Below are 16,737 nucleotides of genomic sequence, written 5' to 3'. Positions count from 1 at the left end.
CCCGTATACAAACAAACTCACAGAAATAAACAGCTTCAGTCCAGTTACACATCTACACTATAATTCTGAACAATTGTAGACAAAACAAAGACGACCACGCTGTGCTCTGGACGCCCACATGACTCAATAGATGAGCCGAAGTGTTGGTAAATGGCATGATTGTTGGGCTCAGGTAATGGGATCTTTGAGTAAAACTGAGGTCATTTAGCCTCTAACAGTGTGTTAGAGGCTAAATGACCTCAGTTTTACTCAAAGATCCCATTACCTGAGCCCAACAATCATGCCATTTACCAACACTTCGGAGATTACAGGACAAACCCTGTGGCTTTCTCGCGTGCTGCATTTTGAAGCATCCAAAGTCCAAATTAAGTATTGTAATGCCTTCTTTTATGTTATAACATATTCTTGACAACAATACATTAATTTGATATGCTGTTGGCATAAAACAATGTATTTATTCTAGGGGTGTAACGACTGTTGAAAAATGTACTGTTGATTAAAATGCTAAATTACATTCTGTGTGTAAATGAATAGGCTTGGACTTGGTGCTGGAAACCCAAAGCCCAGGACAATAGAGACACCAGAATAAACATATTCATGATTCTGAAGATGAAAATACTGAATTAATTTAGACGAATATGCTTGAACTCTGTCACCAGTGCCGATCCTGACCTCCCTGGGGCCCTAAGCAAAATTCTGCTAAGGGGCCCTCTACCTGACCCCGTGGGTGAACGTGATTTCACCAAGTACCACATGTTCCTGGATCAACATCTTTGTTGATCCTGGATCAACTTTCCAATCAACCAATCAGATTTGAGGGACAAGTTTACAGTTTATGTCAAGTTTAGGCTTAGAATCAGGGTGAAGTCCTTAAACATCAGTGTTATTCACTGATCATTACCCTCTGATTTTAGGGAAAAGTTATGGGTAGGGTTATGTTTAAGGGTAGGGATTGGGTAAGGACTACATTTTGGGACAGGAATGTTGATCCAGGATCAACAAAATATGTTGATCCAGGACCATGTCTTACTTGGCAAAAGCTATGTAAACCGATTGCCATTTACACACAGTCACACCTGACACTTCAGTGCTCCCAATACAATCCTCCCTCCTTTAAACAAAACAGTCAAAGAATAAGTACAAAAATATAGAACAGAATGAGGTTCAAACAACCAATATTTATTGAATAGAGTATTTCTATAGAATATTGGCTGATGATCCAGATACTCCTCTACTGACAAACTTAAGCATAGCACCTGCAAATTATAGATAACTCATTTTATAAGCTGCATCAGACCCATTCAAACTGGCTCCCAATTTCCTTTTATTCATTTTCAAATATAAAATACTATTAATACTATGACTTGGCTCTTGTAATATTTAACTAGTGAACTAGTGATGCAGATATCAATAATCCCTGTGAGTGTTGCCATCATTGATATAAAAAATTAACTTTTGTACAAGTGAACATGTAATTCCTGATATCAAAAATAGACATTGGTTAATAAAAATGTAACTAAGGGGCCCTATAGTAAAAATAATCAAGAATTCACATTGCAAATAGTAAAAAAAAAAATTCTTGATATCAAAAATGCATGAACTGTAAATGAATAAAATCTAAAATGGCTTGCCATAGCATGTTAAAGGTTTTTTTTATTATGCATGTTGAAGCAATTTTTGATTTATGATTAATATTTACTGAGGGATGTCCATCCATATTGACCAGTATGTCCAGCTAGCTATTCAACATTTAAAATTCAATATAGCCAATAAATCAGTAGTCAAATTGTCAATACATTGCTTTCCATCTTGTATAATTAGTGCAGTTGTTTAGAGTTTTTAACTACACATTGACTGAGACTAGATAATCAGTGTCTTGTTTTAAAAGTATATTTACTGTATAATGTGTACTTTGATGAGGAGTGCCATCATTCACGCCCATATATTGTACAGTATGTCTGGTCGTGGTCTCCACATATATTTCTGCTTGAAAAATGCGCGTTTCATTTCGTGCGCGCGCAAATGAACGCATGATAACACACGCGACGCGGTTATCTTTTCCGAGCTGCAGTAAACAAACACCGTTGCACTTTGTCGTTCATCAAAAACAAACGTAATAAATAATTGTATTTTACTCTCACTTTTGTCAGGCACAAAGTGATGCAAGAGATGCGCTGACTGCCTGCCCAGCTAGGTTAGCAAGACCGAAAAAACACAGTAGAAATGCACATAAACTTAACTTTGCTGACATCAAACTTGGAGAGGAGAGAACACAAGTTTACCTGATTGTTTTTCCCGCAATTCACTCTCGTGTTTTTCCCCCCCTCTTTTCGTGACCAGAAGAATAGTTTCAATTAATTTTGTCATGGATGTTGTAAACATTAATTGACGCGCTATGGCACGAGGGGGAGGCGGGGCCTTGAGTAATTTGCGGGGCCCTACGCAGCTTGCGTAGTGAGCGTATAGGACGGATCGGCTCTGTCTGTCACTGACTAGATATATTTTAAATATTGTAGGCCACTTGGCATTATCAGGATATTATCAAATATTCCCCCATTGCTATATTTGAGCCTACAGTATATTCAAAATGATAGTATAGTTTAATATAGAAAAACTAAAACTCTCTGTAAACTGCAGAAAACACACAACATTCTAAGGGGCCCGAATCACCCACAGGGTGTCCGTGCGGTAGTAAAAAAAACCTACCAAAGTTAAGGCCCTTGGTAGCAAATTTTTCATCACCACCTCAATATATGAGTTTCCATTTTTTTATTTTTTTTTGCTTAATTCTTTTGTGTCTCCATGTTTCAACTTAATCTAGCATAGTTTAAAAATATAGTGCTAACAGGACATGAGCGAGTCGGAGTTGATAGCAATGACGTAGAAGTAAACAGTGTGAGTTCCGTGCTTGATAGCCTATCAGCGACGCCAACAACATTTACTGCCTTTTTACCTCAGTTGATATTAGCAGAGACTTTGATATTAGCAGAGAATGTCTAATATGATATTAGCCACTTGCTTTTATTTTCTACCAACTTACAGTGTGAAATGGGGAAATGTAAGTTTTCGCAAACCTAGGTTGACGACCTGTCAATTAAAGACTGGCTTTAGCCCGTCATGGGGAATGACCGGGATATGTCTATCATTTTTTAGGATAGTAATTCACTGCTTGTGTGAGAATGTGTGTTTGTGGGTAAGTGTGTGTGATGTGAGTGACACACTTTATTATTAATCTTTATTGAAGTTGATGGTTGTTAAGTAAGGCTGAGTAAAAATATTTAGATATCTCAATATTAATAGATTCTCATTTTGCCAATATCTATTCTTAAATCTCAAGAATCGATTAACTTTTAGTCATCCTGTTTTTATTTGATGAATGAATGGAACATTGTAGCGCGCATCCCATCCAATAAATCACAATAAGCTTTGTGCTTTGTTATTATTGATATGAAATAAAGTCCGAAATTTCAAATTACGTCCATTTTATTACAAACTCAAAACCATAGCGCCGTTTGGCGCTATGGCGTGAGATCGCTCTGGCGCAGCTCGAGATCACATGCACATGTTCTTCTCTTCCACCTTAATAATACCAGTTACAGCGTGAAATAAACATGAATGAGCATTAAAAGTGAGTTAAAAGATAGAGTACAACTTATCGAAATCTGTATCATGTTACATGGAATCGTTCAATCAGTGTTTCAACCGTGGAAAGACGTCAGTTAAACAACTTGTAAACAATGTCATGTAACGTCACATTTACCTCAGAAAAATTACCATAAACTCGTTAGTCAGCTAGAAAAATTAACTAGAGAAGAGAATTTTGCTAAATATATGCACCATATTATATATTCATTATAATTTTCAATGTTCTTCAATATTTAATGCATGTTTGAATAAATAATGACAGCCACCATTAAAATGTTTATAATTCATATTACTTTCTTATTATAAAAATAAATAAAAGTGTAATTTAAGTGTTTGTATAGCTACAAATAAGTTAATTTTTACCTTCAATATTATAGTAGGCTAATCAACTGGGTAAGGTTGCACCAGCCGTTCGTTAGTTCTTTCTTAAATTGGAGCATAAAGTCCATACTAGAGGCTTAGTAACTACTAGCTAGTTTGTAATTAACTCTGTACTATATTCCGTTGCACCATTTGTTCGTAAGGCAGAACGTAGCTAGTAGGTCGTAAGCTCTCCGTAAAGTAATGCGTGTAGTCGCATAATATGACGTTTAGCCTCGATGAACCAGTAGCAGCCTTCAAATACATGAGCAGAAGTGTTGAATTGCGTGAATTTCAGTTTATCCTTCATTCTAACAACTTTTGCCTCACTAACGGTAAAAATAAGCTTCCATTAAATACGATACATGATCATGAATAACACAAGTGTTTTTATATGTAAATAACATTCAGAAACTATATTTGAAATTAAATAAGGATCAATAAATAAATATTGATATAAAAAACATAAGATATCAGTACGTTTATGGATTATGACTGATATTTGACATGCACAACATGGACCGATGCATACACCGGCGCCGTTTAGGACGGGTTGGTGTTAAAGAGCCGCTAACAAAGTTATCTTTTCAAATAATGTTCTCTCTCTTAAAATGTAAGCGAGTGTAAATGTCAGCATTATCATATATGTCTAAAGAATTGAAGTCTGTCAGGTAAAAGAAGAGCTTATTGATGCATTTAGTCTGTCTGATATTTTATTCCAACCATTAGGCTACTCCTTATCGGAGGCTGCCGTAAATATTTAGTTGGAACGTAGAGTTACGTTTAAACTATGTTTGATGGTGCAATGTAAAAAATATTTAGTAGTTCGTAAGTTGTAACTTAGTTCCCATTTACGTCAAAACTAGGCTAAGAGGTAACTTAGGCACAGCTGGTGCAACCGGCCCCTGACTCCTATAGTTTACAGCATTAGTTAAGAGATTTTTTTTCCTTGAGAACATTTGCCATGTATTGAACCTGATATCCAAAACAATCAATATTGAATCGAATCGAATCGAATTGCAAGCCTGTGAATCAAAATCGAATCGAATTGTAAAATTTTTGTCAATACCCAGCCCTATTGTTAAGTGTCATTGTTTTTAAGAAGTGCCAAGGTTATTATTCACCTTATTAGGGCAAAGGGCTATGGTTAGGATAACTCAAGGGCTAGGGTGAGGATAAGGACAACTGAAACTCAACTCGACAATACAAAAAAAAAATAAAAAAATTGAAAATGACAATACTTAATGATCACAATTAAACATTAGTGTACCTAATATGTATGATGGGTGTGACAGTGTCACACTTGTACGTTATAGTAAGTGGTACTTTGCATATCAATGCAAAGCACTGAAGCACTTGTGAAATCAGTCCAATGGCGTATAGGCGGGTGACGTCATGACAGGAAGCTATAAAGTGCACCCAGACCAAACATAGTCAGCTTCTGTGTCTTCAGCAACGCTATGTGTGAAATTTGTTGTTTGCTTTGCTTACCAGTACAGTACATTGTGTCTTCGCTTAAAGCCAGCCATGACAGAACATGACATTTTGCATGTGAACTGGATTGCTAGCACACTGAGAAGGACTGTGGGGACCATAGATGAGCAGGTGAAAGTCGACTTAACATTGCTATACACTGACACCAGTGCACTGGACGCCCTATGACTCCTCTAACTGCACCACTGAAAGTTTGTCAGAGCGAATTCATATTCCTTTCCTGAAGAGGAAGAGACTGAAGAGCAGTATTACTTTCCAACATCGTCCAGACCATGTCTCAAATCTTACCCCAAGTCTTATCAGATTACATCTTGCACTTCCCCCTCTGCAGATCAGTGAAGCCTTAATAGCTATAATAAAAGATCTAGCCAGATTAAAAGATCTTTCTCTTAATCATAAAAATGACAGCTGGAAGGCTAATTGTTGGACTGGCCCACAGTATGTACCGAAACCTTGGAGTTTACTTCCATCATAACCCATCGTATCAGCGATCAAGTACCTGTCAGAAAGAGAGCCTATCCAACAGCAATAAACAAGTAACAGTTCATAGACTAACAAGTGGATGAAATATTGGAGAATGAGATCATTACGCCTTACACTTATACATGGGCATCTCCATGATCCTTTTGCCAAAGAAGTAAAATGGAAGTATACATTTTTGCATTGATTACCTAAGCCCTGAATGCCAAAATTCCCCTGGATGCTTTCCCTATGCCGCAAATCCATGACATACTTGCCTCTCTATACAAAGCTGCCATCTTTAGTATTTCTGACTTGAGGAGCAGATATTGGCAGGTAGGCATGGAAGAATCTAGCAAAGCAAAAACAGACTTTGTCACAAAAAAATATCAGTATGAATTTGTGCTGCTTTCTTTCCAGCCTTAAAAAACTATGCTGCCACCTTCCAACCACTGATGAATAGCGTTTTGAAGGAGTTTATAGGCAAGTTCTGCTTTGTCTACATAGACAACATTTTAGTCTACTCTGCCAATGTCAAGGAGCACTATAGCCATCTGCTGCAACTCTATGCTGCATTAGAAGTGGCATGGCACACCATAAATCTGAAGAACTGTAATGTTCTACAGAAGTCCCCTTTGTTCAAGGAAAGGTAAGGACTGACCCAGCGAAAGTGGAGGCCATAAGGGAATTTCCAGATCCCAAAACCGTTAAAGTACAAAGATTCCTCTGCCTTGCAGACTGGTCTCGTCGTTTTATTCCTTCTTTCTCAGAATGTGCCGCACCTTTGCATGCCTTAAAAAATACAGATTTAAAAAAATACCCGATTTCAGCCGTTCCTTTAAAGTGCAGACAGGTGGCCGCAACATCGGCCTTAGGGCACTGCTAACCGAGGAGTCTGATCAAGGAGAGAGTGTAGTAGCCTATGCATCAAGACTACTCAACGGTGCAGTGAAGCCTTACACTACGGCTGAACAAGAATGCTTGGCAGTAGTTTTGGTGGTTAAAAGTTAAGGGAGTTTAACTGACCACTCAGCACTTACTTGGGTTTTTAATCACTCAAATCCTTCATCACGGCTAACAAGATGGGCAATTGTACTTCAGAGCTTCGAGTTTCCCATAAGGAATAGGAAGGGACAAATGTAACCTGGTTCCAGAGACCCTATGTAAGGGTCATCTGGCTCCTCCCTCCATCAGTTCCACCATGGGCCTTCATCCTGCCATAGCTCTGGGTCATTCTCTGCTTCATCCCAGTCTCTCTCATCCTGCTCCTCGTCCTCCTCCAGAGCCCCCTCTTTCCCTCCTGTGTTGAACTTGTTTGCAGCGCGAGGACATGGGTGTAACGTCACATTCATGTCTTGTTCTGTTCTGTTTAGTTTCATTATCTTGTTCTGTTTTCATTTCTAGTATTTTTCATTCGTTACAAGCTCACACGTGACAAAGCACAAGGCCTGAACGTTTATGCAAACAGCATATGCTAGTTTTTTAGTTATTTAAAATATTTTCCAACAAAAAAGTTACTTTTAAAATATAGCTGTAATCTGGCCAAACGGCCACAGGTATTTTGTCATTTAAGCTTAATCCAATGAATAAAAGGACAGCAGAACTTTTGAACTTTAATTTACAATTCTGTGCTACAAATTTTACACAGACCTTCAGGACAGGCAAAATCAGGGTAAATGTCACATCTTGTTTTGGCCATGTCTCATGTCTCTTAGTGATGTCCGTATCGTGAACGATTTGTTCTTTGGAACCGGTTCTTTTTAGTGAACTGATCGAACCAGTACACTAAATCGGACTGAATCGTTCGAAACAGTTTGCGTCTTGCGTCAGCGCTGATCCACAAGTTACTAAAGTTACTTGCTAAAGTCCTCACTTACTAAAGTCCGCACTTTCGGACATGCCTGACAGTCCCTCGGACTCGAAACTAACCAATAACCCGGAATATATTTTACCCCAGTAAATCCAACAGTTCTGAGACTGCACTGAGACATGTTGTGCTGAGAGAAGTGATGAGCACGAGCAGCTGATACTGAGCATGCGCGCACTACCGAACGCACAGGTACAGGCATAGGCGTAAATTTCAGTGGGGACGGTGGGTACGCATCCCCACCAGATTTCATCATGAGTCGTTTTGTACCCACCACTTTTTAAAACATTAAGGCACGGATGTACCTAATACAAATAAATAAAACATCTCCAGTTGACTAGCAGAACATTAATTTAGTTCGCTATTAAATAAGAGATTTAGCGCTAAAATGTGTTGTTTTTGTGTTGCCGCTGCTATCAGTTGCATGGATACAGTTGTTCTCTTGTGGCTCGCGCAGTCTTCACTGGGAAGCTCGCTTCAATCTCTCTATTCATTCTGGTGAAATCACAAAATAAAATGCTGTGTAAAAAATAAAAAGCATGTCCCTGTTTGATATAGACTGTAACCACTGATGAACACATTCAGTTTTGATGAGAGAAAAAAACTATACAAGTGCTGATTCGAACCAGTAACCTCTGACACGCTTGACAAAAGATCTACCATTAGACCATTTAAGAACTTAAACAAAGTTTGCGGATCGATGTATTTATTTACGGGTTGAGCAGAGAGGCTGCACAGTTTGACCAGCGGGCAGCGGCCGCACACCAGGCCGCCAGATGGTGTTGCTAAGAACTTGCAATTTATAACTATTATCAGACCGTCCCTCACGGGCTCTAAACATTACAAGCCCACCAGGAAAAGTCCCGACTCCCCCGATTGCCAGTCCGCCCCAATGCTTTTTGAAAACTTAAGGCTTTCTGCTTCATAAAACGATTTGGACATCATCAAATTTTTCTATACATTTTTATTTATTTACATTAGTAAGCTACAGGACATTGTCTTTCAAAACATGACCTGTGCGAAAGAGAAAAAAAAATGATTGCTTTATTGTACCAAGCACTTCTGAAAATGCACTTCCGAATGTGTCTCTGTCCCCAGCACATTTCAAACCAAACTGACACCCATTGGTACAGCAGTTCTCAATCACCAGTACAGAACCGAGAACTGTTTCTTTCGGACACTTTCGATATGGAGAACCGTTGAGCTGGAGATACTGCGCATACGTGATATTACCGTCTCTGAACCGAACTGATACACGAGCACGGGTGAACCGAGGACTTAAATGAGGGGCTGAATTTGGCGAAATGTAAGTTTATTTAATAACAAATACAATGATGAAGACGATTTATTCACTTTATGATGTTTTATTAACAAAGTTCGGGAGGAGCACGTTCAGATAATTAAACCTAATTAAACACATGTGGAGCACATTCAGATAATCAAACCTAATTAGACACGAGTGGAGCACACTCTGTTAATCAACCCAATCAACGAGTTAAGCGGTGTATATATACAGGTCCTTCTCAAAAAATTTGCATATTGTGATAAAGTTCATTATTTTCCATAATGTAATGATAAAAATTTAACTTTCATATATTTTAGATTCATTGCACACCAACTGAAATATTTCAGGTCTTTTATTGTTTTAATACTGATGATTTTGGCATTCAGCTCATGAAAACCCAAAATTCCTATCTCAAAAAATTAGCATATCATGAAAAGGTTCTCTAAACGAGCTATTAACCTAATCATCTGAATCAACTAATTAACTCTAAACACCTGCAACAGATTCCTGAGTCTTTTAAAAACTCCCAGCCTGTTTCATTACTCAAATCCGCAATCATGGGTAAGACTGCCGACCTGACTGCTGTCCAGAAGGCCATCATTGACACCCTCAAGCAAGAGGGTAAGACACAGAAAGAAATCTCTGAACAAATAGGCTGTTCCCAGAGTGCTGTATCAAGGCACCTCAGTGGGAAGTCTGTGGGAAGGAAAAAGTGTGGCAAAAAATGCTGCACAACGAGAAGAGGTGACCGGACCCTGAGGAAGACTGTGGAGAAGGACCGATTCCAGACCTTGGGGGACCTGCGGAAGCAGTGGACTGAGTCTGGAGTAGAAACATCCAGAGCCACCGTGCACAGGCGTGTGAAGGAAATGGGCTACAGGTGCCGCATTCCCCAGGTCAAGCCACTTTTGAACCAGCGGCAGAAGCGCCTGACCTGGGCAACAGAGAAGCAGCACTGGACTGTTGCCCAGTGGTCCAAAGTACTTTTTTCGGATGAAAGCAAATTTTGCATGTCATTCGGGAATCAAGGTGCCAGAGTCTGGAGGAAGACTGGGGAGAAGGAAATGCCCAAATGCCTGAAGTCCAGTGTCAAGTACCCACAGTCAGTGAAGGTCTGGGGTGCCATGTCAGCTGCTGGTGTTGGTCCACTGTGTTTTATCGAGGGCTGGGTCAATGCAGCTAGCTATCAGGAGATTTTGGAGCACTTCATCCTTCCATCTGCTGAAAAGCTTTATGGAGATGAAGATTTAATTTTTCAGCACGACCTGGCACCTGCTCACAGTGCCAAAACCACTGGTAAATGGTTTACTGACCATGGTATTACTGTGCTCAATTGGCCTGCCAACTCTCCTGACCTTAATCCCATAGAGAATCTGTGGGATATTGTGAAGAGAAAGTTGAGAGACGCAAGACCCAACACTCTGGATGAGCACAAGGCCGCTATCGAAGCATCCTGGGCCTCCATAACACCTCAGCAGTGCCACAGGCTGATTGCCTCCATGCCACGCTGCATTGAAGCAGTCATTTCTGCAAAATGATTCCCGACCAAGTATTGAGTGCATAACTGAACATAATTATTTGAAGGTTGACTTTTTTTGTATTAAAAAACACTTATTTTATTGGTCGGATGAAATATGCTAATTTTTTGAGATGGGAATTTTGGGTTTTCATGAGCTGTATGCCAAAATCATCAGCATTAAAACAATAAAAGACCTGAAATATTTCAGTTGGTCTGCAATGAACCTAAAATATATGAAAGTTTAATTTTTATCATTACATTATGGAAAATAATGAACTTTATCACAATATGCTAATTTTTTGAGAAGGACCTGTATATATATACAGCAAACTTACCTCCGTTCGTTGACAGTTTAACAGCATTTGGCCCCGCAGTACCTTCCTAACATGTCCGAATCGAGCTCTTCCCGTTCAATGAAGAATCTTTCATCCTTCAGAATTAGGAATCTTTGCCGCAATCCTCTGGTACTATCTTGTGGGCGTCAGGCCAAACAAACGGGTCCTCGCCACCGAGGGCGAAACATCCGCAATCTACTTCCACATATTTCTTTAAACCGAACATTTCAATAATTCCTGCCACAGAGAAATGGACAATAAGGCAATGCCGCCCTCTTAACGCGAAGGAACGGGCCTTCATCCAGCGTCAGGCCGCCTCAGCAGGCCCTAAGTAAGCCACGCTGCAGATTCTGTCCCAGCCAGTCCACACTCTCAACGTCTGCCGGGTCAATTCCGTGAGTGCCAAGCCCAAAACCTTTTCGTTTTCTGTCCCTGATTGGGGACCTCTATCCCTTCTCTGTTTTCTGTCCCTCACTTCGCATCGCTTCAGTTGTTGAATCACGAGCGAGTTATGCTATCTGGATACAAATTTTTGATCGGGAGAACACGCGTTTTAAATAGTTTCTGTACAAATGATTTGCCGTTCATTAACGCAATGCTTCCTTGTGGCGTAAACTCACACGTAAACAGTAGTCGCACATTACGTGCAGATTGTACACAGAAGCATTAAGAACCTTTCGTTAACACTATCCTGCAATTTATTTACAAAAATCGCTTCGAAACACTATTGGTTTTTCTGATTCAGAACGAACAAATCGGCAGGCAATGTGACCCATAGAAATGATGAAAATAAACTAAATAAACTGAGAAAATAGAAATGATGAAAATAAACTAAATAAACTGAGAAAATAAGAACATTTTCAAACGTTTAATAATCAATCTCTCAGCCCCGCACAGTTTCTGCTGTGCTCTGGATTCCAATTGCACAGGTTAAAACCATGGGTTCAGCCTCGTCCATTTGAATTCTGGGCATTAACTTGGATACAGTTGATTTCCAGACCTCACTGCACAAGAAAAAATCGATAGGATATTTCTGATCTCGTCCACCTTCCCAGACAGTCTAAACTGTTCTAAGCCCGAACTGCTATCTTTGCTCGGCCACTTAACCTGTTAACCTTCAAGGCCACTTTTGAAAAATCCCCAGAAATGGCATACCCAAACTTAAACAGATACAGTTCATGAACCCTTTGCACTAAAAGCACAAGTATGATCTCATTTGAAAGCTGACACCTAGTAGTTTATTGTAAATGTAGAAATAATTATTGTCATAATGAAAAAAAATGTTTAAATAGCTTCAAAGTTTTGTAAAGTTATTAGAAATTTACTTTCATGAAACATCTTCATAAAAATAAAATTGAAGTTGGCCCTGGAGCAATCTAGAAATGCACTGCAGCTAAAGCCATATGTGTGATCATTTTATATTTAAAATCTGAAAAAGATAAGTCTAAAACTCTGTATTTAGTTAAATGTTTTTCAAGATCATGTCAAATTACTTTATTTTGATTAGACTCTAAAATGCAAACTGATGTTTAGTCATCTTCTGAGTCATCTAATCAGTCTATTGTCTCTATTATTTTGTGGTGCAAACGAGCCCCATTCAGAGTCAGTCTCTCCCTGCACACATTTACACCTCTCCAGACTGGTTATGGCTCTAAATATGCATTTCTTTTGTCTGCATTATAGCTACTAACGACTGGCAATTCACATGCTATTCATAGGGTTTCAAACCCTAATTTCTTTTATCAAAGTTCTCACTAAATATTTGAAACTGGTATCAAATGCACTGAAACATTTCATCAAGCATTCCTATTTAGAAAAAAATCATAAAACAATAACTGCTGGTGGCAGGTGCACCTGGGCTAGCTAGCATGTTAGCTTAGCACACCATCAATACACGACCATTTATGAGATTGAAACCATGTTTGTGCTCCAAACTTACTTTATAACGCAAGTCGAGTGTTTTAAATAATCTTCTGTGATCTAATTTGGCTTCAGATAAAAAAAAAATCCGACAGAAAATTTATTATTTATAGTGTTCTGCACGATGATGAAATCTATATCGATTAGCATTGCATTATAAATATAATCTATTATTATGAAATACCTGGCATGGCTTGAAGAACACAGGTAACTCAAATATCATTGCAATCATGTTTATTGTCTTCGAAACATCTTTATCTGCATGTTACAGCGATCTCTGTCAGCTACTTTCTGTATCAGTGACGTCCTGGAATGTCACATGACTATGGGTCTTCTTCGTGATCCATATATGGACTGTTATTGTGCATATAGCGCCCTCAGGCTATTGGTATGAATTGAAAACACAGCACATCTCAGTAAGAAGCGATCATAATGATTACATCGACGCATTTGGGTATAAATTCAACAAATATTATTCCTGTCTATAGAAATATGATGTGAATCTATGAGAATATATCAATATTTCTCCAAGTCTGCACATTTTTGAGCTAAAGCCCTGAGGGACGATGTTTTGCGAATCGCTGTCATGAAGACAGCTTGGAGTGTTTTTTATGAATGGACCAGCTGACGCTCATAATTCATATTAAAGGTATCGACTCATTTTTCCATTTCATAACTCCTGACACAAATTAAGACATAACTGTCACTATAAGTTTCTCAGAATACAATAGTGGTCAAATACTGAATCTTGAGTATTATATCTTTTTAATGATGTATAGTTTGTCAAGGTATAACATTAAATCTGATAGTAAATTTGAACTAAATAAAAAAAAACGCTTCAGTGCGCCGACGCTCTGGAAACGGTTAACAGGTTAAACTTCGGATGCGCATAATCCTGCAAGGATTTAATCTCTCACCTCCTCTTCCTCGCGTCTTTGATTAATGCGCAAGAAGACGAGTATCGGCCCGCCAGGCCCCAATCTACTCCTCCCTTCGCTCAGCCTCACACCACAGGAACTCAATTTGTCCAGGTAAGTTTCTCCACTGCCGCAGCAGTGATGTCTCCTCTGCTCCCACAGGAACTCATTTTTCTCCAGGGGTGCTTCTCAATTCCCCTCCTCTTTCCCTCCCAAGACCCGGAAACCAGTCAAGCACAGCCATCTTGAAGGACATCTCAATTCTCTAATTGCACCCTGAGGAGTCGAGGATCGAGGAGTGAGGAGGCTTTCAGAGGAGTCATGAGCGAGGATACACAGGTGTATCCTATGCGGAAGTGTTTTATTGACTAAATGTGACGCACGTATAAATTCTCCTCCCCCTTCACATCGGTCACAATAATTTGAATTTATACTTTACCCTTGCTGTTTATATAAACCACACATCTCACATATTTCAACAGGGTATCTTGCTTTATTATTATTCATTATGAATTTCTTAAATAAACAAACTTAAGGGCAGATCCTTTGAGCGCAGCTGATGACGCTATGAAGTGACGCTCGAGTGATCAAGTATTCAAATGTCCTCCTACCTCCGTCCTCCTTTTCTTTCCTTGCGTCCTTCCCTCACAACCTACAGGGGGTGGAGCTGAGACGCGAGGAAAGGAAGCGAGGAAAGGAAACGAGGATGCACAAATAAGAAATGAGAAGCACCCCAGGTAAGTTTCTCCACTGCCGCGGCAGTGATGTCTCCTCTGCTCCCGCAGGAGCTCTGTTTCTCTGGCTAATTTTCTTCACTGCCGCAGCAGTGATGTCTCCTCTCCAGTACCTCACTATTCAGAATTAAGTTTCCCTTTAAAACTCCTACTTGATGCGTCTTTCTCTGTCCAGCGAGCATTGGTCTTCCAGTGGACGTACCATGCATTGATTTCCTCTTTCTCTGTCCAGCGAGCATTGGTCTCCCAGCGGACATAGCATGCATCTGTTTTTTCCTTCTCCGTCCAGCGAGCTTTGGTCTCCCAGCGGACATAGCATTCATCTATGTTTCATCTTTCCCATCAAGCAGGTATTGATTTCCCAGCGTACACAGTAAGAAATATCCCGGCCGGGCTTCCAAAATTTGTCCCTCCGCCATCGGACGGTAGGGCCCACCAGCCCGACGCTGTGAGCTGCTCCCGTCGGAAGCTACATGGGCCCTCTCGGTCGGCCATCTTAGATCTCGCTGCTCCCCGCCCATCGATCCGCAGAGCTCACCCGTCATTCCCATATCTTGCTGCTCCTCATTCGTCAGCCAATAGGGCCCTCCTGGTCAGGTGGCATAAATCACGCTGTTCCTCGTTCATCGGCCGGTAGAGCTCGCCTGTCTGATGCTATGAGCTGTTCCCGTCAAGAAACGGTGCGAGCCCTCCCGACTGTTTGTTCCAAATTACAAATGCTCGCCGTTCGTGAGTCAGCAGGCCCTCCTGGTCAAGCAACCAGGCTTATTCTCAAAATGCCAGCCAGCCAAATCTCTGCGTTTTGGGGGGTCTTTAGTCTGGCGGCTGTCCTTTGCTCTCTTTGCGTTTTGGGGGAGTACTCTGGGTTCGGGCAAAAATTCCGAGCTCGGAGCCCTCCCCCCGGACAGCACGCCAAATACGCGTAATCTTTACTCTGTTTAATTGATGTTAGTGTGAACTTGTGAAATATCTTTAAGACATGTAAAACATCTGCGTTTTTGCACATCGCCTGTACAGGGTTCATTTGCAAAACATAAATGTAAGAAACTTATCCAAGATGATTATGACGATGAGTACTATTATTTAACTGAAGTTATGATTACAAATGTCTTTATTTGAATGTATTTTTATACGCCGGGATGATAGAATTGACGTAAAAGAACTGGTGAATCATTTTTTTTAAACTGGTTAATTGAAACAAACTGTCCGAAAGAACCGGTTTGCAGAAAAGAACCGGATAGTCTGTTATAGTCATGTGATCCTGCCATGTGTTCCCTTGTCTTATGTGCCATGTTGTCATTGGTTCATTGTTGTATTGTGCACAGGTGTCCCTTGTCTTGTCATTAGTCCTTGTATATTTAAGGCCTAGTTTGCCATGTGTCTTTGTCAAGTATTGTTTCCCTGTACAACTGTTGTTAAGCGTCAAGTCCATGTTTTTGTTTTGAGTTCCACGCCACGCCACGCCACGCCACTGTTTTATGTTTGATCTTGTTTTTGAATAATAAACTGCACTTGGGTTATACAACTTACCTTCACTGGACATACGTTATAGTACATATTTTACTTTTAGATTTTTTTTTACAGTCAAATTTGTTAGATTAAAAATCTTTTCATGAACTTCTGACCAAAATTTGGCCTAAAGAGGAGGCCAAGTGAACATTGTCAGACAAGTTTTCAATGAAATAGTTGAAGGGGGAAAATTCTGTTTAGTTTTGAGCCCTAAAGGGAAAGTCTGCCTGCATATTTCACAATGAAACACAACCGCGGAGAGTTTAAAGAAACCATTTATTTTGCTTGATCCTATCAAATCCAGTGTGAATGTGTTTGCGATTGGACATACGTACCTCTATGATGACATCAGGAGCGCTGATGATGCGAACCGGGTCTTCTTTGCTTTCTGTGTCATAAGAGACCGTATACGCCAGCATGCCTCCATACGCCAAGAGCTGCAGACGCAAGCACACACAAACAGGAGCAAGGGTCAGCAAACGATTCTGTTTTCAAGAAAAGGTCGAAAACAAGTTCAAGACGCAGTGATTATTGATGAAGCCACACACACACACACACATTTCTCCCCTCGCTGTACAAAGTAGAGTGCATTCTCTCCAGGTCTTTTGCTGTTATTGGGTAACGTTACGCTGCAGGGCAAATCAGTACAGTAAAATCAGACCAGCACACTGAGGGATGAACCGAGGCTTCACT

General features: G+C 40.0%; 1 protein-coding gene across 14 annotated transcripts in view; it reads right to left on the bottom strand.

The window, feature by feature from the left end:
• lama2 (laminin, alpha 2) overlaps window positions 1-16,737 on the bottom strand; it is a 419,939-nt gene that overhangs the window by 204,346 nt on the left and 198,856 nt on the right. For all 14 annotated transcript variants that reach the window (XM_077221106.1, XM_077221108.1, XM_077221107.1 and 11 more), the window contains one exon: window positions 16,380-16,481. In XM_077221106.1, the coding sequence (XP_077077221.1) occupies window positions 16,380-16,481 (102 nt within the window). The remainder of the gene's footprint in view (window positions 1-16,379; window positions 16,482-16,737) is intronic.

Source organism: Siphateles boraxobius, unplaced genomic scaffold (genome assembly GCF_051911475.1).
Source record: "Siphateles boraxobius isolate OS27281-9 unplaced genomic scaffold, OSU_SipBor_1 8, whole genome shotgun sequence".
Lineage (NCBI taxonomy): Eukaryota > Metazoa > Chordata > Actinopteri > Cypriniformes > Leuciscidae > Siphateles > Siphateles boraxobius.
The sequence above is the reverse complement of the archived record's forward strand: the minus strand, read 5'-3'. Positions and strand labels throughout refer to the sequence as shown.